We start from the raw sequence: 18,492 nt of genomic DNA, 5'->3' as shown, positions 1-18,492 counted from the left end.
ATTTCTTTGTTATCTGCTAGTGCCTATGACCTGCACTGGCATTTTATCTTATATTTTTAGGGACATCAAGATCGTACACAAATGGAAAGAGGCAGCTTTAAAAAAAAGAGGGGAGTTTTTATTGCGTGGGATCAGATATCGATGTTTCACCACATCTACTGAAGAGCAACTGATCCAGAGCTCTGCTTCAGCGTTGAATATTTTCGATGATTTGAGATCAAATATTTGATTAAATAGAATTGTTTTTTTGTGCGGTATTTTTATTAATATAAATTTATATTATGCTGACTTAGAGTATGAAACTAAAATTAATTTGACGTACTACGCAGGCAGACAGAAACTGACCCAAAAATAATATACTATGTTCTGCCATATATATCTTGATGGCCAAGTGTGAAGTAATGTAGTATCTTTGTTTAAAGATACGGTTTCAAAGGCTAAACGAAAATGCATAAATTTTAAGAACTCAAATGTAAACATGGAAATTTTAATTTAAAAAAATTAACTAATGCTATGGTAGCTGCGTTTGCTACAGCAAATGATGAATGATCAAAACAGATTTTCAGATTTCATTCAATGTAAATAAAACGCGGCGGTCTATCGACAATCCTCGATAAACGGTATTTAGTATCTTTTTGACCGCTTAAATACTGCTGTCCATTTCACTTCGACCGAAATGTTGCCACCAAAAATGTTGTGCCGTTGTTTTATAAGAAGTTTTTTGCTATGGACTCCCGTATTGTGGCCTGAATACTAGGCCTAAGGCTGTTCTAGGGTGACAATTAATTGTTTAGTGTATGAGCAATAATAAATTCACCTTATTTGGATTTGCTTACAGTTTTGCAGGTTTTTTTTCCATGTTCTCTTTTTTAGTATTTGCATTTTATTGTAATGTCTAATTAAGGTTTTGTTTACGGTTCACCGCCCACCTCCAAGATAATATAATATTCAATGCATATTTTATTAAAATCATTTAACTTTTTGAATTTTTCCTACCCAAAAATCTGCAACAAAGCCTTGGTTTGTACTAATTTGAGAGATGTGAAAAATGCTAAATGTAGCATTAGCGACAAATAAAACCGATGTTGGCTTAGAGAGGAAAAATTGGATATCTCGTTAGACCATCGATAGCTTCCAAGCCTAAATCCCTGCCTAATGAGACGCTGCCTATTCTCTAAAGAATAATAATTTTGCAATAATTCTGAAAACCTTTCCGATCAAGGAAATTTCGGAAAGGAAGAAATCAAATGAAAAGAAAATGATCGTATAATTAAATTAACATGACTAAGTATAAATATTGTAAATAAAGTAATGATAAATAAAAACCAAAAATAAAAAGTAGCCACGAAGTATCTACGACTCACAACACAATACAATAGCAAAAAAATATATTACGTTATCACTTTTTTACGCAGTCCAAATATTGGTTTTCTGCAATCAGATTTGCTGAATTTTGGGAGGCCATGTACACAGCTCACGTTTATGCACTTTTGAGCTGGCCATTTCTCGGACTTAGCGTGGAATTAGGTCTAGAAAACTACCCGTCTCATTGTCTCGGATACTTTTATTTCTGCGACACCCTTAACATCCGTAACATTTTATCTGGCCGAATTTGAAGTTATCGCCTTCCTTTGAAACGACATTTAACAATTTGCGCAAAGTATTGGCTTCCTCGAACATGTTATTGATACCAGTACTGATCACTTGTATCCAGTTTTGCATCTTTGTTAGGTAAAACATATTCGACATTTTAACGGCTTTTGATATTGATTAATGGGACTTAATGGCTAAATTATTATGTAAAAAAACATTTACACCAACTTATGCGTTAGATAACGAGTACTTCCTCCCACTATTTATTTTGATAAATGTGGGGCTAGAATAGCCGGCAGCATTGCGGCCTCCCATTTTTAAAGCTCATTATGGAGATCTGCCTGATGAGGTTACTCGGTTTTAATTTAAAAATCGGAGACGAAATCCTATTGTTGCTATTAAAGCAGTATACAAATTATTTAAAAATAATAGAAAATTAGTCTTAGTTACGTTGTTTTAATCATAAAGTATTATTATTCAGTATACATAATTTTCCAAATATATAAATACTTAAAAAGTATATCAACTTTGGTTCGCAGAAGATATCTTACTTTATTATTTGTTCTATACCTAACGACTACAAATTAAAATAATGTAGCCGGCAGCAGGTTGTGCTGGTTAGCGCTCGAAATGTCTTTTCCTATTTGTTTTTATATATTCTATCTCCGTCGCACTTACTCTAGCTAAGAACCCAGTATCTGATAGTAGAGGAACTGACTATATCATTCTTTCTTGCTTTACTTAGAAATAGAATGTCTTGCAGGTTTATTTCTTTTTATACAGGTCTGAATTCCAAATGTGCATTCTACTTGCTTTAAAAGCTTTTAAATATTTTTGGAAGAAAGCTTTTACTCATTTAAAATTAACTCAATTTTGAACATTGTATCTACATGTACCGAATCTGCCAACGCTAAGAAACAGTCGGACTTCAACTTCCGAACGTTAATTACTAATGATAAAACATCCAGATAGGTCTGCTTTTAACAACCTATATTTTAAGCATCAGTATAATTAGTTAATATACTCATTATTAATTTGTGAAACCATCATCGATGACATACTTGGATGCAAACTCTTATATATTTTGTGGATCATTTAAAATTATGTATAAGGTACAATACGATGCCAAAGAGTGTGCTATTGTTCAGTGTGTATTCATATATACACTAAAAAGCATGAACTCGTAGAAAAGCTTTTTTATTATATAAATATCCTAGCTAGAGTTCAGACATAGGTATTATAAATAAAGTTTCAATTTTTCCCAAAAGTGTATATTCCTTAAGTGCTACGTGTTCTTCTAAATAATAAAAATTTGAACAAAAGATGGGAGTATAGTTTTTTGAACCCCTGTTAAGCAAATACAAACACTTTTTGATAGTATCCCCCTAATGTGGATTGTATTTTTATTTCGGGTAGTATATTTAAATATTACATTAAACAAATAAAATTACGTATTTTGTATTAGTTTTTTTTTGTATTGTACTCAGACAAAATATATGTCAAAATGCCTTCAATGGCATATAGCAAAAGTTTCTAACCTCAAGTGTTCAGAAGTTATTATCGTTTGAATATGGTTTCTTTAATCTGTTTTTCTCCTAATACATGTCAAAATGCCTTTAATGGCATATAGCAAAACTTTCTAACCCCAGTGTTCAAAAGTCTTGAGCGTTGGTATATGGTATGTTTAATCTGTTTTTCTGCTAAACTATTGATTTTTAAGAGTGGTAAAACTACATTTTTTTTTATTATTTAAATGTTATTTCACGTTAGCCATGTACTTATTTTGTTTTGGTATGCAATCCCTGCATTCTTAGCGCTATCTTTACATTCATGTATCACTCAAGTATTTATAAAATCAAGTGCAATTTAATTTTCGTCACAAAAGATTATATTAGAAAGTTTTATTCGTTGAGGGTGCAATTGACCCTTGACTTTTACCTTGTCAAGTGTTTTTGTTAAGCACTTTATTTTAGTAATGCTAACTTATTTAAGTCAAAACCTTAAAATTTTAAATTTGCACTATAGGATAGAGCGTATTAAATTCTTTTTAATTAAAATAAAATAATTATATGTATTTAATCTTATTTAATTTATTTAATCTGACTTAATCCTATTTAAGTCATCACTTTAAAATTTAGCAGGAAGACGAACAAATTAACATGGACACTCAGAATCCAAATAGTTCAAAAATATCTTCTGGAAATAAATTACCCTCAAAAAAGAGCAAATCAAAAAGGTCACAAACAAACGAATATGATAACCAAAATATAAATATGGTAAGATTTGTGGATTTCACATGTTCGAACAAATATGTAAGAACGCTTTATTAATAGCACTGTGTTACAAAATGACATCTTTAGTAAATAATTAATGAATCATGACAACGTTTTTTTGATTACGATGCGAGAAATAGGAACTCAATGTTAATAATGTGCTGTTTTTGATAGGAACTCAATGTTAATAATGTGCTGTTTTTGAATTCCACCAAACAGATTATTGTTCAGTAATGTTTTTAAGGCCGTGTATGTGTAACATTTAACATGTTGCTACATAAAACATGGAAACTCTAGTGACACTTGTGCAGCACAAGTTTGTTTTAGAAGGTTACCACGCCCCCAAACCTCCAGCACGGGCACACAAACGTTATGGAAAATTACTTCGATTTTAAAGAATATGAAATTTGAAAATCACACTTATTTTACCGTAAAGGTTTTTAATAAAATAAGATTTCAAGGCGTACCACAGGATGTCGTTCGTGAGCAATAAAAGTAAGTGCCGCTAAGTGGCGCTAGTGTAGAAATAATAGCATTGCTAATTTCATATCATTATCTCACTCACGCTCTCTTTACCTGAGTATTGAGTCTATATAGCCTGTAACCCATTTCTCTAGGGTATATTGTAAAGTAAAGACACTCACTCATTGTAACAAATAAATATTATGTGTATCATACAAATATATCTTTATTATGTATAACTCCTTACCAATTTATATTGTTTCAATTAAAATTTTTATATTTTCTAGAAAAAGAGTTTTTCAAAATTCGATGATCTGCAAAAACGTAATGTTATTCATGTACGTTCACGAGATTCTAAAAAAGCACAATCACTTTTTCGAGTAAGCTAAGTATCATAAAGATAACGCACTACATTTACAATATATCGAAAGGTTGTCATTATTAAAATTAAAAATTTTCATGCATTTTATTATCTTCTTGAACATTTAATTTACTTTATTTTACCAGTCTACAATTACTGAGAAGATTGAAAACTGTCACCAATGCAAGAAACCCGTATACAAAATGGAGGAAGTCATTCTTAAATTGAAGACAGAAACGACTATTTTTCATAAGACGTGCGTACGTTGCAAAGAATGCGGCAAACATCTTAAGTGAGTACCGGAGAGAGTTTGATTAATAAATATTAGGCACACCCTTTTTTCTTAAAATTGTAAAGCCTTAGCTTAATATTTGTTGTACCAGTAATAAACAAATACAGTCTTAACTTCATATAAATTTTGAACAATCGCTAGTTATTCCCTATGAGTTATAACCTGCGACAGACGCTGAAATATGCTTTTCCGATTATTTACAGAATTCATATATTTGAAATCCATTTAATTCGTCTTTCTGTATAATCTAGAAGCCAAGATCTAAAAGTTGTGGACTTATTTTACCGATCGTATGGGTCCCAAACTAGGAATCCGAATACTGTCCGGGTCGATAATTCGGACCTTTATATAAACGACAGCAATATAAATAATTATAACAATTTATCTTGATAGCTTTAAAACTGAGAGTTTAGTTTGCACAGATACGGAAGAACGAATACCAAGTGCCATTAAACATCACATATTGTGACCTAAAATAACTGTGAAATGAGCATTCTAAAAATTTTTTTTTGCACGCTGAGAGAGAATACTTCTTTTCCAGTTAATATCATTTGCAAGTTCTATAAGCAATCTAACACTTTTAATTGATTTTCTGTTTTAATTTTTGTTTTGTAATAACCCTCAGATTTGATAGCTATAATGTTCATGATGGAAGTCTATATTGCTCTATGCACTTTAAATTAATCTTCGCCCCAAAAGTAATTTTGGAAGAATTTACCCCACAAAAACCAGAACTCATAATACGAGAGAATCAACCAATTATATTACCGCCAGATGTTGCTAGAGGTAAGATTAAATCTAAAACATTAAAAAAAAAAAAAGTATTTTCCCATATTAACATAAATACCCAGTAAATAAATATATTTATATTAAGTACATTCCCAAAAGACTTTGTACCTGCTCAAATGTTTAATCTACCCCTAACTTAGATTTAAATAATTTGTTTAGACGTAAACATAAGGAATCCGCTTAAAACATAAATATTTTTTGTGTAGTTCAGTACAAAAAATATTTTTTAAGTTAGCAACACAATTTTCTAAAAAAAAAATAATGTATTTGAAAGAATCATGAAGCATTATTATTATTTTTACCAAATCTCTCTTTTTTTTATATTATTATTTTTCTGCCAATTTTAGTACCGGTCTGAGTAAAGGGTATGTGATAGTCTAGGGACATGACTATGGCGTTTTTCTGTTAGTGTCGCATTATTTAATAACGTGAACTACCATCTACTGGGGGTGTTTTTTAGCAATTAAATAAAAAATATTCAAAATTTATAGATAAATTCATCAAATAGATCTTATTTATTTTAATATCTTTTCCTCATTCTTCACTGTTTTCCTTTATCTCGTGAATCTTCTTGCGAATTCAACCGTACGTATACACGGCAGCACCCCTCGATCGGTTTAGCCGGAGGTGTGGCCGACTCGATTCTATATAACCATCAAATTGGTTTCCCCGTTTTAATTGGAAGAAGATGACTAATGACTATATATATATATAATATGTATATAAATCAAATAAATATTGTTATTAATATATAAATAACTATAATATACACAGCAAAGATAACGATATGGTTAAGTCAACTACAAATAACATTGGTCGTTGCACTATCCAGAGTAAGCTTCGAACAACACCAGTAGTATATTGGGCTTTCTGATTTTAGTGGATTAGCGCGAATTGACTACATAAATATTTAAAAAAAATCTAAGTGAATATATAATCTAATCAAATTATTAACTATTTTAGCATCCGATAAACCGAGTCTTGGTCTTGACGAGCTTCAACAACTAAATGTGCGCTCAAAATTTAAGGTTTTCGAAAACGGCTTTAACGAACATAACAATAATTTACTGCAACGTCAAGATACTGGTATTATGCATAGCAAGTCAATACAGTCTACACTGACTAAGCTTCATAAGCTAGGGATACCTAATTCAGAACTTGAAAAATTAGATGACAATAACAACAATGACAATAATTACGAAAATACTGATGACGAAAGCGACATAAATCTTATGTGCTCAAAAAAGGAAATTGAAAAAGAAACCCCCGTAGGCTTGGGGGAGGCAATGAATGATATAAGATCTAAGTTTGAGCAAGGCGACTTAATGGCAAAGGAAGGGCGCCGTGAAGAAAGAAAACAAGAAATACAAAACATACGCTCTCGATTGTTTCTGGGTAAACAAGCCAAAATAAAAGAAATGTATAAATTAGCTGTTGCTGAATCAGAACAGACCGTTACATCAGTGGGTAAAACCCCAGATATTTTTGTCATCAAGCCTACTCAGGAAATAAAGAACCGATTTGAAAATGGTGAAGTTTTTAAAGATAGTAAAATTCTATCGAGCGAAGTAAGTTTTGGTATTCATGCGGATGCGGAAGTATTTGAATCTGGTAAGGTTATACAATATCAGGCTTCGTAAAACAGCACAGTTAATTGAGAGTAAGTGTACTCATTTTATTTTTCCATTTTCCATTTGCGTGTTTTTTTACGAACCCGGTTATAAGTAAAGTATATCTTTAATTTAATCAATTAAATTTTTAATTCAGGAATAAGCAAAGCATCAAGAAATATATTTTTGGAACTAGATGCAAATATAATTTCCGGCTTAGGAAATGTGCAATACACTCTTCCCGATAAGAAAAATTGGGTACATAATCAAAAAGGGCAGGAGGTAAGTCCATAATAACAAAAATTGTATGATCGTTTTTATTTTTTACTTTTAAAATACAGAATACCGATGTTGACATTATCAAATCCGACTCCAAGCCAGAGGAAGTTAAGGTCGCCACTGAAGAGTTGTCACAAAAGTTCAAATTTTTTGAAACATATTCTCGGGCCGAAAATAAAAAGAAAATATTTCGCATGACACCGCCACGTGAGGGCGTTGTAAAGTTGCCAATTCCTGACTCCAATCCTAATAGTCCAACTAACACATCTTTTTACAATGATAACGTTTTGCAGACAACAAAAACAATGTCCACTATTTTGAATAAGTTCCGCGAGATAGAAGAAAAAAAAATGAGTGATGAACACAAGGAAAAAACACCAAAGCCATTGAAGTGTTTTACTCCACCTCCTGAAATTACACACAATTTTATTAGATCAGATACTGAGGAGGAAAGCGAAAGTGACTTCGAAGAGAATAGTGAAAATGACGAAAATGGGTCTGAAATTATTCCTTCTTACTCTTGTGACAACGATAAGGCGCTTCACGAGGTAAGATTTTTGTAAACCTAAATAAATTAAGCGCTAATAGTCGAGAACTCGTCACTCTATTTGTCCCCATGCGAAATGAGCTGATGCCCTATATACTGTAATGCGTTTTACAATACTTATGGTCATTTATCTACTTCACAATGGCGATATGAACGTTTTTTAACTGAATTTCAATCGTACCTAATATTCTTTACAGGTCTGGTAACGTTACACTATAAATCTCGTCAGCGAAATAAGGCAATGCAGGCAAAAAAAAGGCAATGCAATAAAGGATATATTTGCGTCTATACAAACTTGATATATATTATACTATAAATTATATATATTCTTGATATTCAACAGCCAATTCGGTATAGCCATGTCCGACGGTCCGACAGTTTTAAAGCTATATGCATGAAACTTTCCCAAAAGTCAGTTAATATAAGTCAGACAAAGCCGAATTGGACCATTGTAGAGTTCATCGACTATAAGATACCCTTTACTCTGATAGTGCAAAGAAGAAATGTCAAAATGTCGCAAATATTTGGATTTGTGACATACAACATTTTGTTCTCTCTCACAGTGTATGGTGATATAAGTCAGACGTTAGCAACGCTTTAAATGAGACATTTACGAACATATAAATTATACATCCTTGATCGTTTTATACCCGATACTCGTAGAGTAAAAGGGTATAATACATTCATTGAAAAGTATGTAATAGGCATAAGGGAACATTTCCATGTCCGTCCGAATGAATGTCGATATCTCAGGAACTAAAAAAAATTAGAAAGTTGAGATTAAGCAAGCAGGCTCCAGAGACATAGTGCAGCGCAAGTTTGTTGCCACGCCCACTCTAACGACCACAGACCGCCCAAAATTGCCACGCCCACACTTTTGAAAATTTTTTTTTCTAAATTTCTACCGATATGCTATACAATTTTTTGCCATGCCTACAGTTTTGAAAAATGTTTTTATATTTTTTTTTCAGACTTTTATTAATCTTCTATATTTCTACTGCATTGCCAAACAACTATTTGCCAAACCCACAAGCCGACCAAAAATTCCAAGGCCACTTTTTTAAAACATTTGTTAATTTTGTTAATTTGTATTTAATTCTTTTTTTCCCCTATTTTTTATCAATATGCCAGAAAAATGTGAAAATTTCTTGTTCGCACTTCTACTATCTGAATATTATAGCGTTTATATATAGTGACTATAGCGTGTTTTATTGTTTGATTATAAAGAGTTCTCATTCGGTATAATGACTGCAAGGGTCAAGCCGCCTTGTTGTGGTTAGTTTCTTTTCTTGTTTAAAAATAAGTCTAGTTTCCGGGATAAGAATCTTCCAATTATGTCGCCGTCAAGTCAAACTAATTGATTTCACATTTGGTAAGATTATAAAACTTATTTTTGAATAAGTATCGGAAACACCGCTCAATACAGCTACTCAAATTTATGTAGGGCAATGTTCCTCAGTCGCGCTCAGTTTTGCTAAATAACAAAAGCCCAGATTAACTGCTCATAAAAAAAATTAATCGACACATGAATAATAGAATGATGTAAATGATTATTAGTACTTGCCACCTAAAATGGAGCATGTCTAAAAGACGACGTAAAAGAGGTATACTAGATTTGTAAAAAATTATTTAATAGATGCAATTCTTGATCAGGATCACTAGCCACGTTCTTTTAAATGTTTTTTTAAATTGACAGTCCCCACAAGCATAAAATATTCGTTATCAATAAAACAAACATATTTTCATAAACTTGTTTATCAAAACTGAAGATATTTGTTACGTGCGTAACCAAACGTTTAATGCATATCCCTATCTCTTTACCAAGTCTCTTTTTAGCTGAGTAGCGTGTTTTTGTCTTATTTGTACTATAAAAATAAGAGAGAATATATCGTCGAGTTCCACGACTATCAGATACCCGTCACTGAGCTATAGGGGGAGCGAACGAGAAAGTTCAACATTCTTTTGGCATATCGATAGAAATCGGCATAATGATGAGTATAAAGTTTTTGCCTGACTGCCTGCTATATTATATTCAATTATTTATTTATACGTAATTTTAATAATACGTATTTAATCGTAATTTTGTATTAACACATTGCAACGCCCGCTAGAACGCCCATGAAGTTAAGAATTGTGTGGCACACACATACTTATTGACAACAAACCGAACAAATCTTTTATGTTTTATAGCTTTAAGTTACCAGAAGATACTACAAAATGTATAATATACCTATATTTATCGTCTTATAGGCGCAAAATGTTGCACGTGCTAAGCAATTGAGAGCTAAATTTGAAAGGTGGCAGGATAATGAAATAGAACGAGAATTAAAGGAAGGTCGCGTCGACGTATATTCACAGCTTATTTCAAACGATTCTATTGAAAGTGCCAGAACGTGAGATTGAACTTACTTATGTATCTTGACCAATTTGCAAGAAAATTGCCTTTTAATTTCAGAATACGGGAGCGCTTTGAAAATCTGAAAAATTCGAACACTAATCCGGAGAACACATCAAAAACTCAAATAAAACGATTTGTTGTAAGTGTAGTATGTTAAATGTCCTTACCCGTCTTACCAATTTGTTCTAGTAACATCATGATGTTTTACCAATTACGAATTATCACTAAAGGCATATTTAAAGCAATATATTTGCATTCGTCGGAAAGATGATCATCTGGAAGCTTCGAAATAATATCTTATATTTTATATGTCTTATATAAATACATTTTTGACATTTTTAATGTGGCAAATACATAATGAGTATAATACTTTATTCTATAGCTTTATCCATAAAGTCCAAGAATCGTTTGGCATACTGTTCAGGGTCACAGGTTGATATACCATCAACATTACTGCCATATTTAACGGTTTTGGCTGCTTTAGCTGCCTAAAATATTCCGTTTAGATTGAAAGAAATTAATATAATAATCTTATAAATACCTGTTTTTTTACTCCATATTGTGTAAGAACGTCAATAATTGCAATAAAGTAAATTTCGCGTTTTTCTGCAATACAGTTCAAAATATTTTAAACAGCGAACAAATTAATTATAAATTCTCTAATTTCAATACCGGTTATCTGAACAGTGGGAAAACGATATGGATATAAATCTAAATTACAACTGCACGGTATGCAAATTCTTGTATAAAAGGTTTAAGTTTTTACGTTTTTCTTATGTAAAAGAAATGTTAATGAATTTTTAAACCATTTAAGAAACCACGAAATCGATAACCGCGAAATTGTTGTGTAAGTACAAGTATAAATATATAAAACAAAAGTTTAATAACAAACATGTCTCAATATCATTAATCTATAATAATAGCTATATACGGGTGTTCCGTAAATAGCCCGGGGTTTCTCTTCAGCCAAAAAACAAAGCAATTCCAGGTTCTCTGCAACATCGAAAAAGTTCGAGTTTTAAGCAGCTTAATGAAGCATTTCGATATTGTCTGAATTACCGGAAGAACTCATGCAATTAGTTTATTTGTAAATACTAATTTTTACTTTACAATATTGTATGTTTTTGGTCTATTTATTTAATCTTTAAATAATTTAATTTGAACTTATTTTGTTATTAAATTGTGCTTTTAAAACTTTTATGACTGAAGAATGTATGAAATGATTTCTCGAAAATAAATCGATGTATACAATGTGACATTGCTAGTTTTTGCAGTAACAGCCTGAAACATATCGGCTATTTTCGTGAGCATCACTATAAGGTTTTCCGCGGTTTCGAGGCTGAAACGATTTACGAAGAACCCCTGTATATATATCAATAGATCCCATTTATAAGATGGTTAATGTTAAGTTTGCACAAAATGGGTCGAGCTGTTTTTTAATAAAAGGTGGATAATTTTCTTAAAGGATATATCATCAAAAAGAAATTTTAAATTCATTGAACCTGCTGGTATGCGTCCACCGCATTGCTGAAATCTGAAAGAGGTTCTTCAAACATTGCTTTATATTAATCCACAAAAGCATTATAATGATTAACAGTAAGTCATTCCAAAGTTTGATTGTAGCTACGACCTGAACTGCTGAATCAAAAGGGAAAGTTTATGTTGCCTGTTCATGCTCAAAATGAAAAAACAACAAATATAGTTTATCCAAATGTTTTTGCCTAAATCCTAAAAAAAACTAGCTTTTCATATAATATTTATTTAAATTTGTTTTTTTTCAATATTTAAATTTTAACTTCTAACCTAGAGAAACACGTACAGATTTTAAAAACTATAAAATGAAATAGCTAGGCTCGATTAAAAAAAATTTATGTTGCTTACACAAATTTACCTTCAATACTTGGAATGTCATAAATGTCAACTTCATAAACGACTTCTTTATACTGTGCACCTCTTGGAGAATCGGGAGGAGTGTTATACGTCCAGCTTTAACAATAACTGAGTAATTTAAAGTTAAAATAAAATAGGTTTTATTTACCGTTCACCGCTATCGCATTCCTCGCTTTCGCTATTTTCACTGCGACCAACAGTTAGTATATTATCTCCCTGTAAAGCTTCCTCCTCTGCACGCACGCAGTCGTGCACGCCGACCAACAAAGAGTAATCCATAATGTGCAACTTGGTCAGAAGCTAAAAAAAATGATATATTATTATTATATTAATATATATATACTATAATATATAATATATATAGTATATATATACTATAATATATAATATAAAAATATTGGTAGTTACACCCGTTACTCGTAGAGTAAACGGGTATACTAGATTTGTTGAAAAGTAGGCAGAAAGAACCGTTTCCGGCCATATAAAGTATATATATTCTTGATCAGGCCTAGTCGAACTGGCAATGTCCGTCTGTCCGTATGAACGCCTCGATCTCAGGAACTACAAAAGATAAAATGTTGAGAATAAGCATGCAGCTTCCAGAGACATAGACGCAGCGCAAGTTTGTTTCCAACTGCTGCCACGCCCACTCTTTTGGAAAATATATTTATTCATTTCTCTTTAATATCTTGTAAATTTCTATAGATTTGGTTAAAAACTTTTTCACACGCCCACTCCACGGCCCTCTCAAACGGCGCAAAGGTGTGACGCCCACACTTTTAAAAAGATGTTATGTTTTTGTCCCCAATTTCTACCGATTTTCCAGAAAATGTTGAATTTCTCGTTCGCACATCCACTAGCTGAGTAACGGGTATCTGATAATCGGGGAACTCGACTATAGCATTCATTCTTGTTTATATTTTTATTTATGTATAGAAAAGTATCTTGCAACGCATAATTATATATACCGGTTATATTGGTTAAAACTGAAACAATTAGGAGGTTTATTTGTGCAGAATAAATGGGGTTCGTTCATGTACCACTTCGTAAGTCGTTTTTTGAAATTAGACTTAAGGAAATATGCTTGAAGAGAGTGGAACATACGTCTTAAATGAAATTGTTTACGGGACACGCAAGACAGTGACCTTGCTATAGTGAAGGTCAATAGAAAATGCGCCCCAATACTTCCACTGGTCGGCATTTTAGTTTTATTGTATATACATACAATAATGTTGAGTTGAAGAATTATAATTTAAACAACTTATAGCTATTATTGCATTTAGAGAATAATCGAAATAACATAAAAAATAACCCAAAAACTTCGCTTAATTGCTATGCATAGATTCCGAATCCAAACACAAAAATGATCCCAGAAAAAAAGGATTCGGATGAATTGAACCTGATTTTGCAAAACAGTTTTTTTGCTTTTTTTTTAACGCCAATGCAGGCAAACGGATATTTTATGTGACCCATCAATGAATTTGTATATTTTAATTTTTTCTGTATATGTACATAATGTATATGTACATAATGTATATGTACATATGTGTATATGTACATATGTGGTCAAAAGTATTTACACAACGTGCTTTTTTTTCAATTGTCAACTTTGATCGCTTATTGCTGCTGCATTTGTACTCAGAAACGAACATAACGGTATTTGTCGTGCTTCTACATCTATACAGAAGCAAACGAAAGAAGAAGTGGAAAAAATAACTGTTCATGGGCTAAAAATAGAACCATTGAATTGATGCTTGTCTGTTGTCAGAAGTATTTACACACAATTTTTATGCGTCAAAATTATTTACACACAGCTTTTTTAATTGATTTTTGCGTTTTTTATTGAATTTAAACAAAATATTTTATATTATTTTAATATGTGATTATGTTAAGCCAACTAATATCTAGTTACTCCGCCTTTGGCATCAATGACTGCTTGGAGCCTTGCTGGTATTGACCGGACCAAGTTGTGCGCATACTCAAGAGGTAACTTTGACCAAATTTCCGTAATTTCGGCTATAGTTTCATCGCGCTGGCGATCTCTTTCAAATGTCCTCTGACTCTTTACATAAGCCCAGACATTTTCGATAATGTTCAGATCGGGGCTTTGTACGGGCCATGGAAGTACCGCCTGATTTGTCTTTCAAGAACTTGGTTGGTACTCGGCCCTTGTGGCATGGAGCATTGTCCTGCTGCAAGATCCAGTCATTCGTGGAGAACAGTCTATTTCCTGAGGCTAATGCGTGCTCATTTAAGATATGGAGTTATCCTGTTTGATTTAGTGTACCCTCTATCGGTACCATGTCTCCAAATCCATAGTAGCTTAAACAGCCCCAGAACATCACCGTGCCACCACCAAACCGATTGATTGGCTGGACGGCATTACCTTTTAGTTGTTTTGGGAGATGCATAAATTGCTTGCTAAATGATCCCTGAAACTGAAACGCAACTTCATCAGTCCATAAAACATCAAACCAGAACTCGAGAGGCTTCTCTTTATACTCCAAGGCAAATGCGAGACGTTTTTCCTTGTTTCTTGGGGTAATATCTACTACTACAGGAACAACATAGGTGTTGATGTCAACTTCCTTCATTCTGCGACGCAGTGTACTATCGCTAATATGTTTTCCAATTAAATTTTTCGAAGCTGCAACAATTTTAACGTTACTTATGGTGGGATTACTTAGTACAACTCCTATAATGTGTCTGCAGTCTCTTGGGTTCAATGCAACTTTTCGGGCAGTTCTCTTTTTATTTTCCAAATTTTCCAGTGTGTCCTTTTTTTTAACTAAATTGTACACAGTTTTACGTAATATTTTGTACAACTCAGCTAATTTGGATGCAGAAGTACCAGCCTTAAATTTAGTGACAATCTCGGCTCGATGCTCAACTGATAGCTCCTTAGTTTTTGCCATTTTTCAAATTAAATGCTTAGTTTAATCTATTAATTTAACTGTTAACAGTTAGTTTAAGTTCCAATTAAGCGATCAACATCAACTGGAACTTCACTTACTCAATGCAAATCAAAGACTAATCTTCAATTTGCACTGTGTAAATAATTTTGACGTGTAAAAATTGTGTGTAAATACTTCTGACAACAGACAAGTATCAGTTCAATGCTTCTATTTTTCCCCCATGAACAGTTATTTTTTCCACTTCTTCTTTCGTTTGCTTCTGTATAGATGTAGAAGCACGACAAATACCGTTATGTTCGTTTCTGAGTACAAAAGCAGCAGCAATAAGCGATCAAAGTTGTCAATTGAAAAAAAAGCACGTTGTGTAAATACTTTTGACCACCTCAGTATATGCAAGCCCAAACATGTACATATGTAACAAAAGAACGCTGTAGTCGAGTTTCTCGACTATCAGATACCCGTTACTCAACTAGTGGGATTGCGAACAAGAAAGTTCACTATTTTTTTTTACTTATCCGTGGAAATAGACAAAAAAAAAATAATAAAGAGAAAAAAAAACAAACATATTTTCTAAAATTATTGGTATTCCGATAAAATTAGATAGACTAATGGAACGAAAAAATATGAAAACATTGTGTTTAAAAGTGTGGGGGTGACAGTTTTCGTCGTTAGAGTGGGCGTGCCAACATTAGTAAACAAGCTTCTGCTGCGTCTATGTCTCTGGAATGTGCGTGCTTAATTTCAACTTTCTAGCTTTTATAGTTCCTGAGATCCCGACGTTCATACGTTTTTGATTAATTGATCTTACGTTCATTGATCTTGGTTAAGAAAGAAAAAAGCTTCCTTCTTCCCGTTACATATTTTTCAACGAAAATAGTATACCCTTTTACCATACGAGTAACCGGTATAAAAACCAAATATTTTATCAATATTTCAATAACTGCATTTTAATTTAAAACAAAATTACGTACAATTTAACTTATTATAATTGTTTCCTTAAATGAAGTTTATGAAATTGTAAGACTTGAGAAAGGTAAACGTGTGTAAGTAAAAGGCAGAAGGAAGCGTTTCTGTCTCTATAAAGTATACATATTCTTGATCTGGCTTGCTAACTGAATTCAATAGCTACAAGAAGGCTAAATATGCAGAAGATAGTTGGAACTAGTTCATTTTAAAAGATTGCAACGGTCACTCCAACACCCACAAACAAAAAACTGCCGCACGCAGTTCCTTTAGTTAGAATTCTTCTCCTCCCACCTACAAATTCTTAAAATTTGATTTGATTTTGTATATGTTTCGTTTAAATTATCAATACAAACAAGTGTTATAAAAATGAAATAAAAATATTTACTTACATCTACATCGTTGCTCAGTGTATCCATTAGCTTGTTCTTAGCTTCCTTTCCAATGTCTAATTTCACTTTTTGTTTTATAAAATCATTGTCTTTGAAAGTCGGCAAATTTTTTTCAAGTTCCTTTTCTGATGCTTCCCGATCAACGGTACTACCTTTTAAATCAAACTTTCTATCAAATAAATAAAGGTTATACTATTCATATAAGAGTTGTAACTTTCAACATATTTCATACTTGTGTATTGGCAAGTGGGAGCTGAAAACATTTCTCATGACGACGAAGTAATATTGCACACTTTCTACAGTGATACGATACATTCCCAAATATTGCGGTAACAGCGTTTTTCCGTGTCTTTCCACAACGTACTAAAAATGATGATAACGGATATATTAATAAATTAACTTATACTTTACTCACCGGGTGGTATTGCTTTAAAAATGCATGCATTCGTTCAATTTCTTCCGAGGTCAAACTTTTTATTATAAAAAACCTATCATAACTCTGATAAAATTGTGCTCCTGATTTTCCCGACGAATCAATTTGAATAGGTTGGGATCGAGTTAAGGACTCACGGTAGTCCACATCATCAACTCCAAATCTTTCACGCAAATTTCGAAACACAAGGGGGCAATATTCCTTGACTTTGAAATGTGAGGGCATATTTTCTCTGTAGTGGTTATAACATTTGAGAAAATTCATCAAAAATGTTTTTTTTATTCCTTACTTGTTAAATAGATGATTATCCACCTTAATTTTAGAATAAGCACGAAAATCGTCCGGCAAAAGCATTACAGGTATATTTACGTGACTTAATTCATTAATCTGGAAAATATTCAAATTAGTTTATCTTTGCTTTCTAGGTACATTTTTGTTACATACAGTGTGATTTATTCCCCACATGAACACACTTAAAATTGGTTCATTGGCTCTAAATAACTTAACCTTTTGATGCTTAACCCTGAAATGCTTCTTTTTTAAAATCCGGGGCTGGGATGTCGATGAGATTTTTTTTTCCATTTTTTCGCTGGGTACTATAACTAAAAACAAACAAATTCGATAACATTACTATAAAAATTAAGCAAAATTTAAGTTAAGGCTAAGGAACATTTTACATGCTTTAACTTTTAACTTTAATTGCCCCCTAAATGCTGTAGGATTGCAAGTATACATCCTCTTAAATATAAATACACAAAGAGCACAAAATGTATTAAAACAATATATATAGTTGAACGTAAATTGCTTACCAATTTACATGAAAAAGAAGTTTGTAATTACTTCTTATTGAAAATTAAAATAACTCAGCGTTCATAATATATTAAGTTTACTTTGGGGATATGTTAATTGTATTTAAATGTACAAGGGTTTTAAAATAGTGACTGGTAGGCTTATTATGAATAGGCAAATTTGTAGTTTACATAAATTTATAAAATGAAAAACCTTATCGATAAATTCAAACATGTATTTTTGTATTTCTTATATCGATGTAGAAACTGCGTTTCCACTTAAAAAGTGATTCCTATTTAACAAACATTTGAAAAATGTTATGCTTCTAAAGAGGCATTTAAGGAGTAAACTATTTTTTAAAGTCAGTGGCACGCTGAAATTGGGAAAACAAATAAAAGAAAAAAATTTTAAAAATGTTCAAGAGTATATTCAATTTATCTTACTTAGATACAAGTTTAAGTTGAGAAAAGTAATAATTAAATAAAGAAATTTCAAACAAAAAATCT

At 32.1% G+C, this 18,492-nt stretch overlaps 2 protein-coding genes across 14 annotated transcripts; one reads left to right on the top strand and one right to left on the bottom strand.

Moving 5' to 3' along the window:
- Positions 1–583: 583 nt before the first annotated feature.
- On the top strand, positions 584–10,875 carry LOC6555862. Of its 13 annotated transcripts, none has more exons than XM_026983340.1 (11): positions 584–795; positions 3,713–3,869; positions 4,616–4,708; positions 4,836–4,981; positions 5,607–5,767; positions 6,734–7,381; positions 7,538–7,662; positions 7,722–8,207; positions 10,457–10,599; positions 10,662–10,743; positions 10,794–10,875. In XM_026983340.1, exons 2-11 carry the CDS (start codon positions 3,753–3,755, stop codon positions 10,794–10,796), a joined length of 2,004 nt encoding a protein of 667 aa, XP_026839141.1. In that variant the 5' UTR covers positions 584–795; positions 3,713–3,752; the 3' UTR covers positions 10,797–10,875. The 13 variants fall into 13 exon arrangements, with proteins under 13 accessions (XP_026839141.1, XP_015008668.2, XP_026839133.1 ...); XM_015153182.2 differs by lacking the exon at positions 584–795 and adding an exon at positions 2,436–2,705 and having other exon boundaries at positions 3,732–3,869; positions 4,616–4,666; XM_026983332.1 differs by lacking the exon at positions 584–795 and adding an exon at positions 2,437–2,705 and having other exon boundaries at positions 3,732–3,869.
- Positions 10,830–18,236, bottom strand: LOC6555844 (phosphatidylinositol 5-phosphate 4-kinase type-2 beta). The gene is made up of 10 exons (XM_001982645.3): positions 18,007–18,236; positions 17,642–17,799; positions 17,487–17,584; positions 17,180–17,429; positions 16,997–17,127; positions 16,765–16,933; positions 12,643–12,794; positions 12,496–12,590; positions 11,146–11,210; positions 10,830–11,092 (listed from the first exon to the last, which is right to left on the bottom strand). The coding sequence occupies exons 2-10, from the start codon at positions 17,777–17,779 to the stop codon at positions 10,976–10,978; spliced, it is 1,215 nt and encodes a 404-aa protein (XP_001982681.1). The 5' UTR covers positions 17,780–17,799; positions 18,007–18,236; the 3' UTR covers positions 10,830–10,975.
- Positions 18,237–18,492: the final 256 nt, after the last annotated feature.

This window comes from Drosophila erecta, unplaced genomic scaffold (assembly GCF_003286155.1).
Source record: "Drosophila erecta strain 14021-0224.00,06,07 unplaced genomic scaffold, DereRS2 tig00000294-arrow-arrow-pilon, whole genome shotgun sequence".
Lineage (NCBI taxonomy): Eukaryota > Metazoa > Arthropoda > Insecta > Diptera > Drosophilidae > Drosophila > Drosophila erecta.
This window is presented reverse-complemented; position numbering and strand designations above follow the sequence as displayed.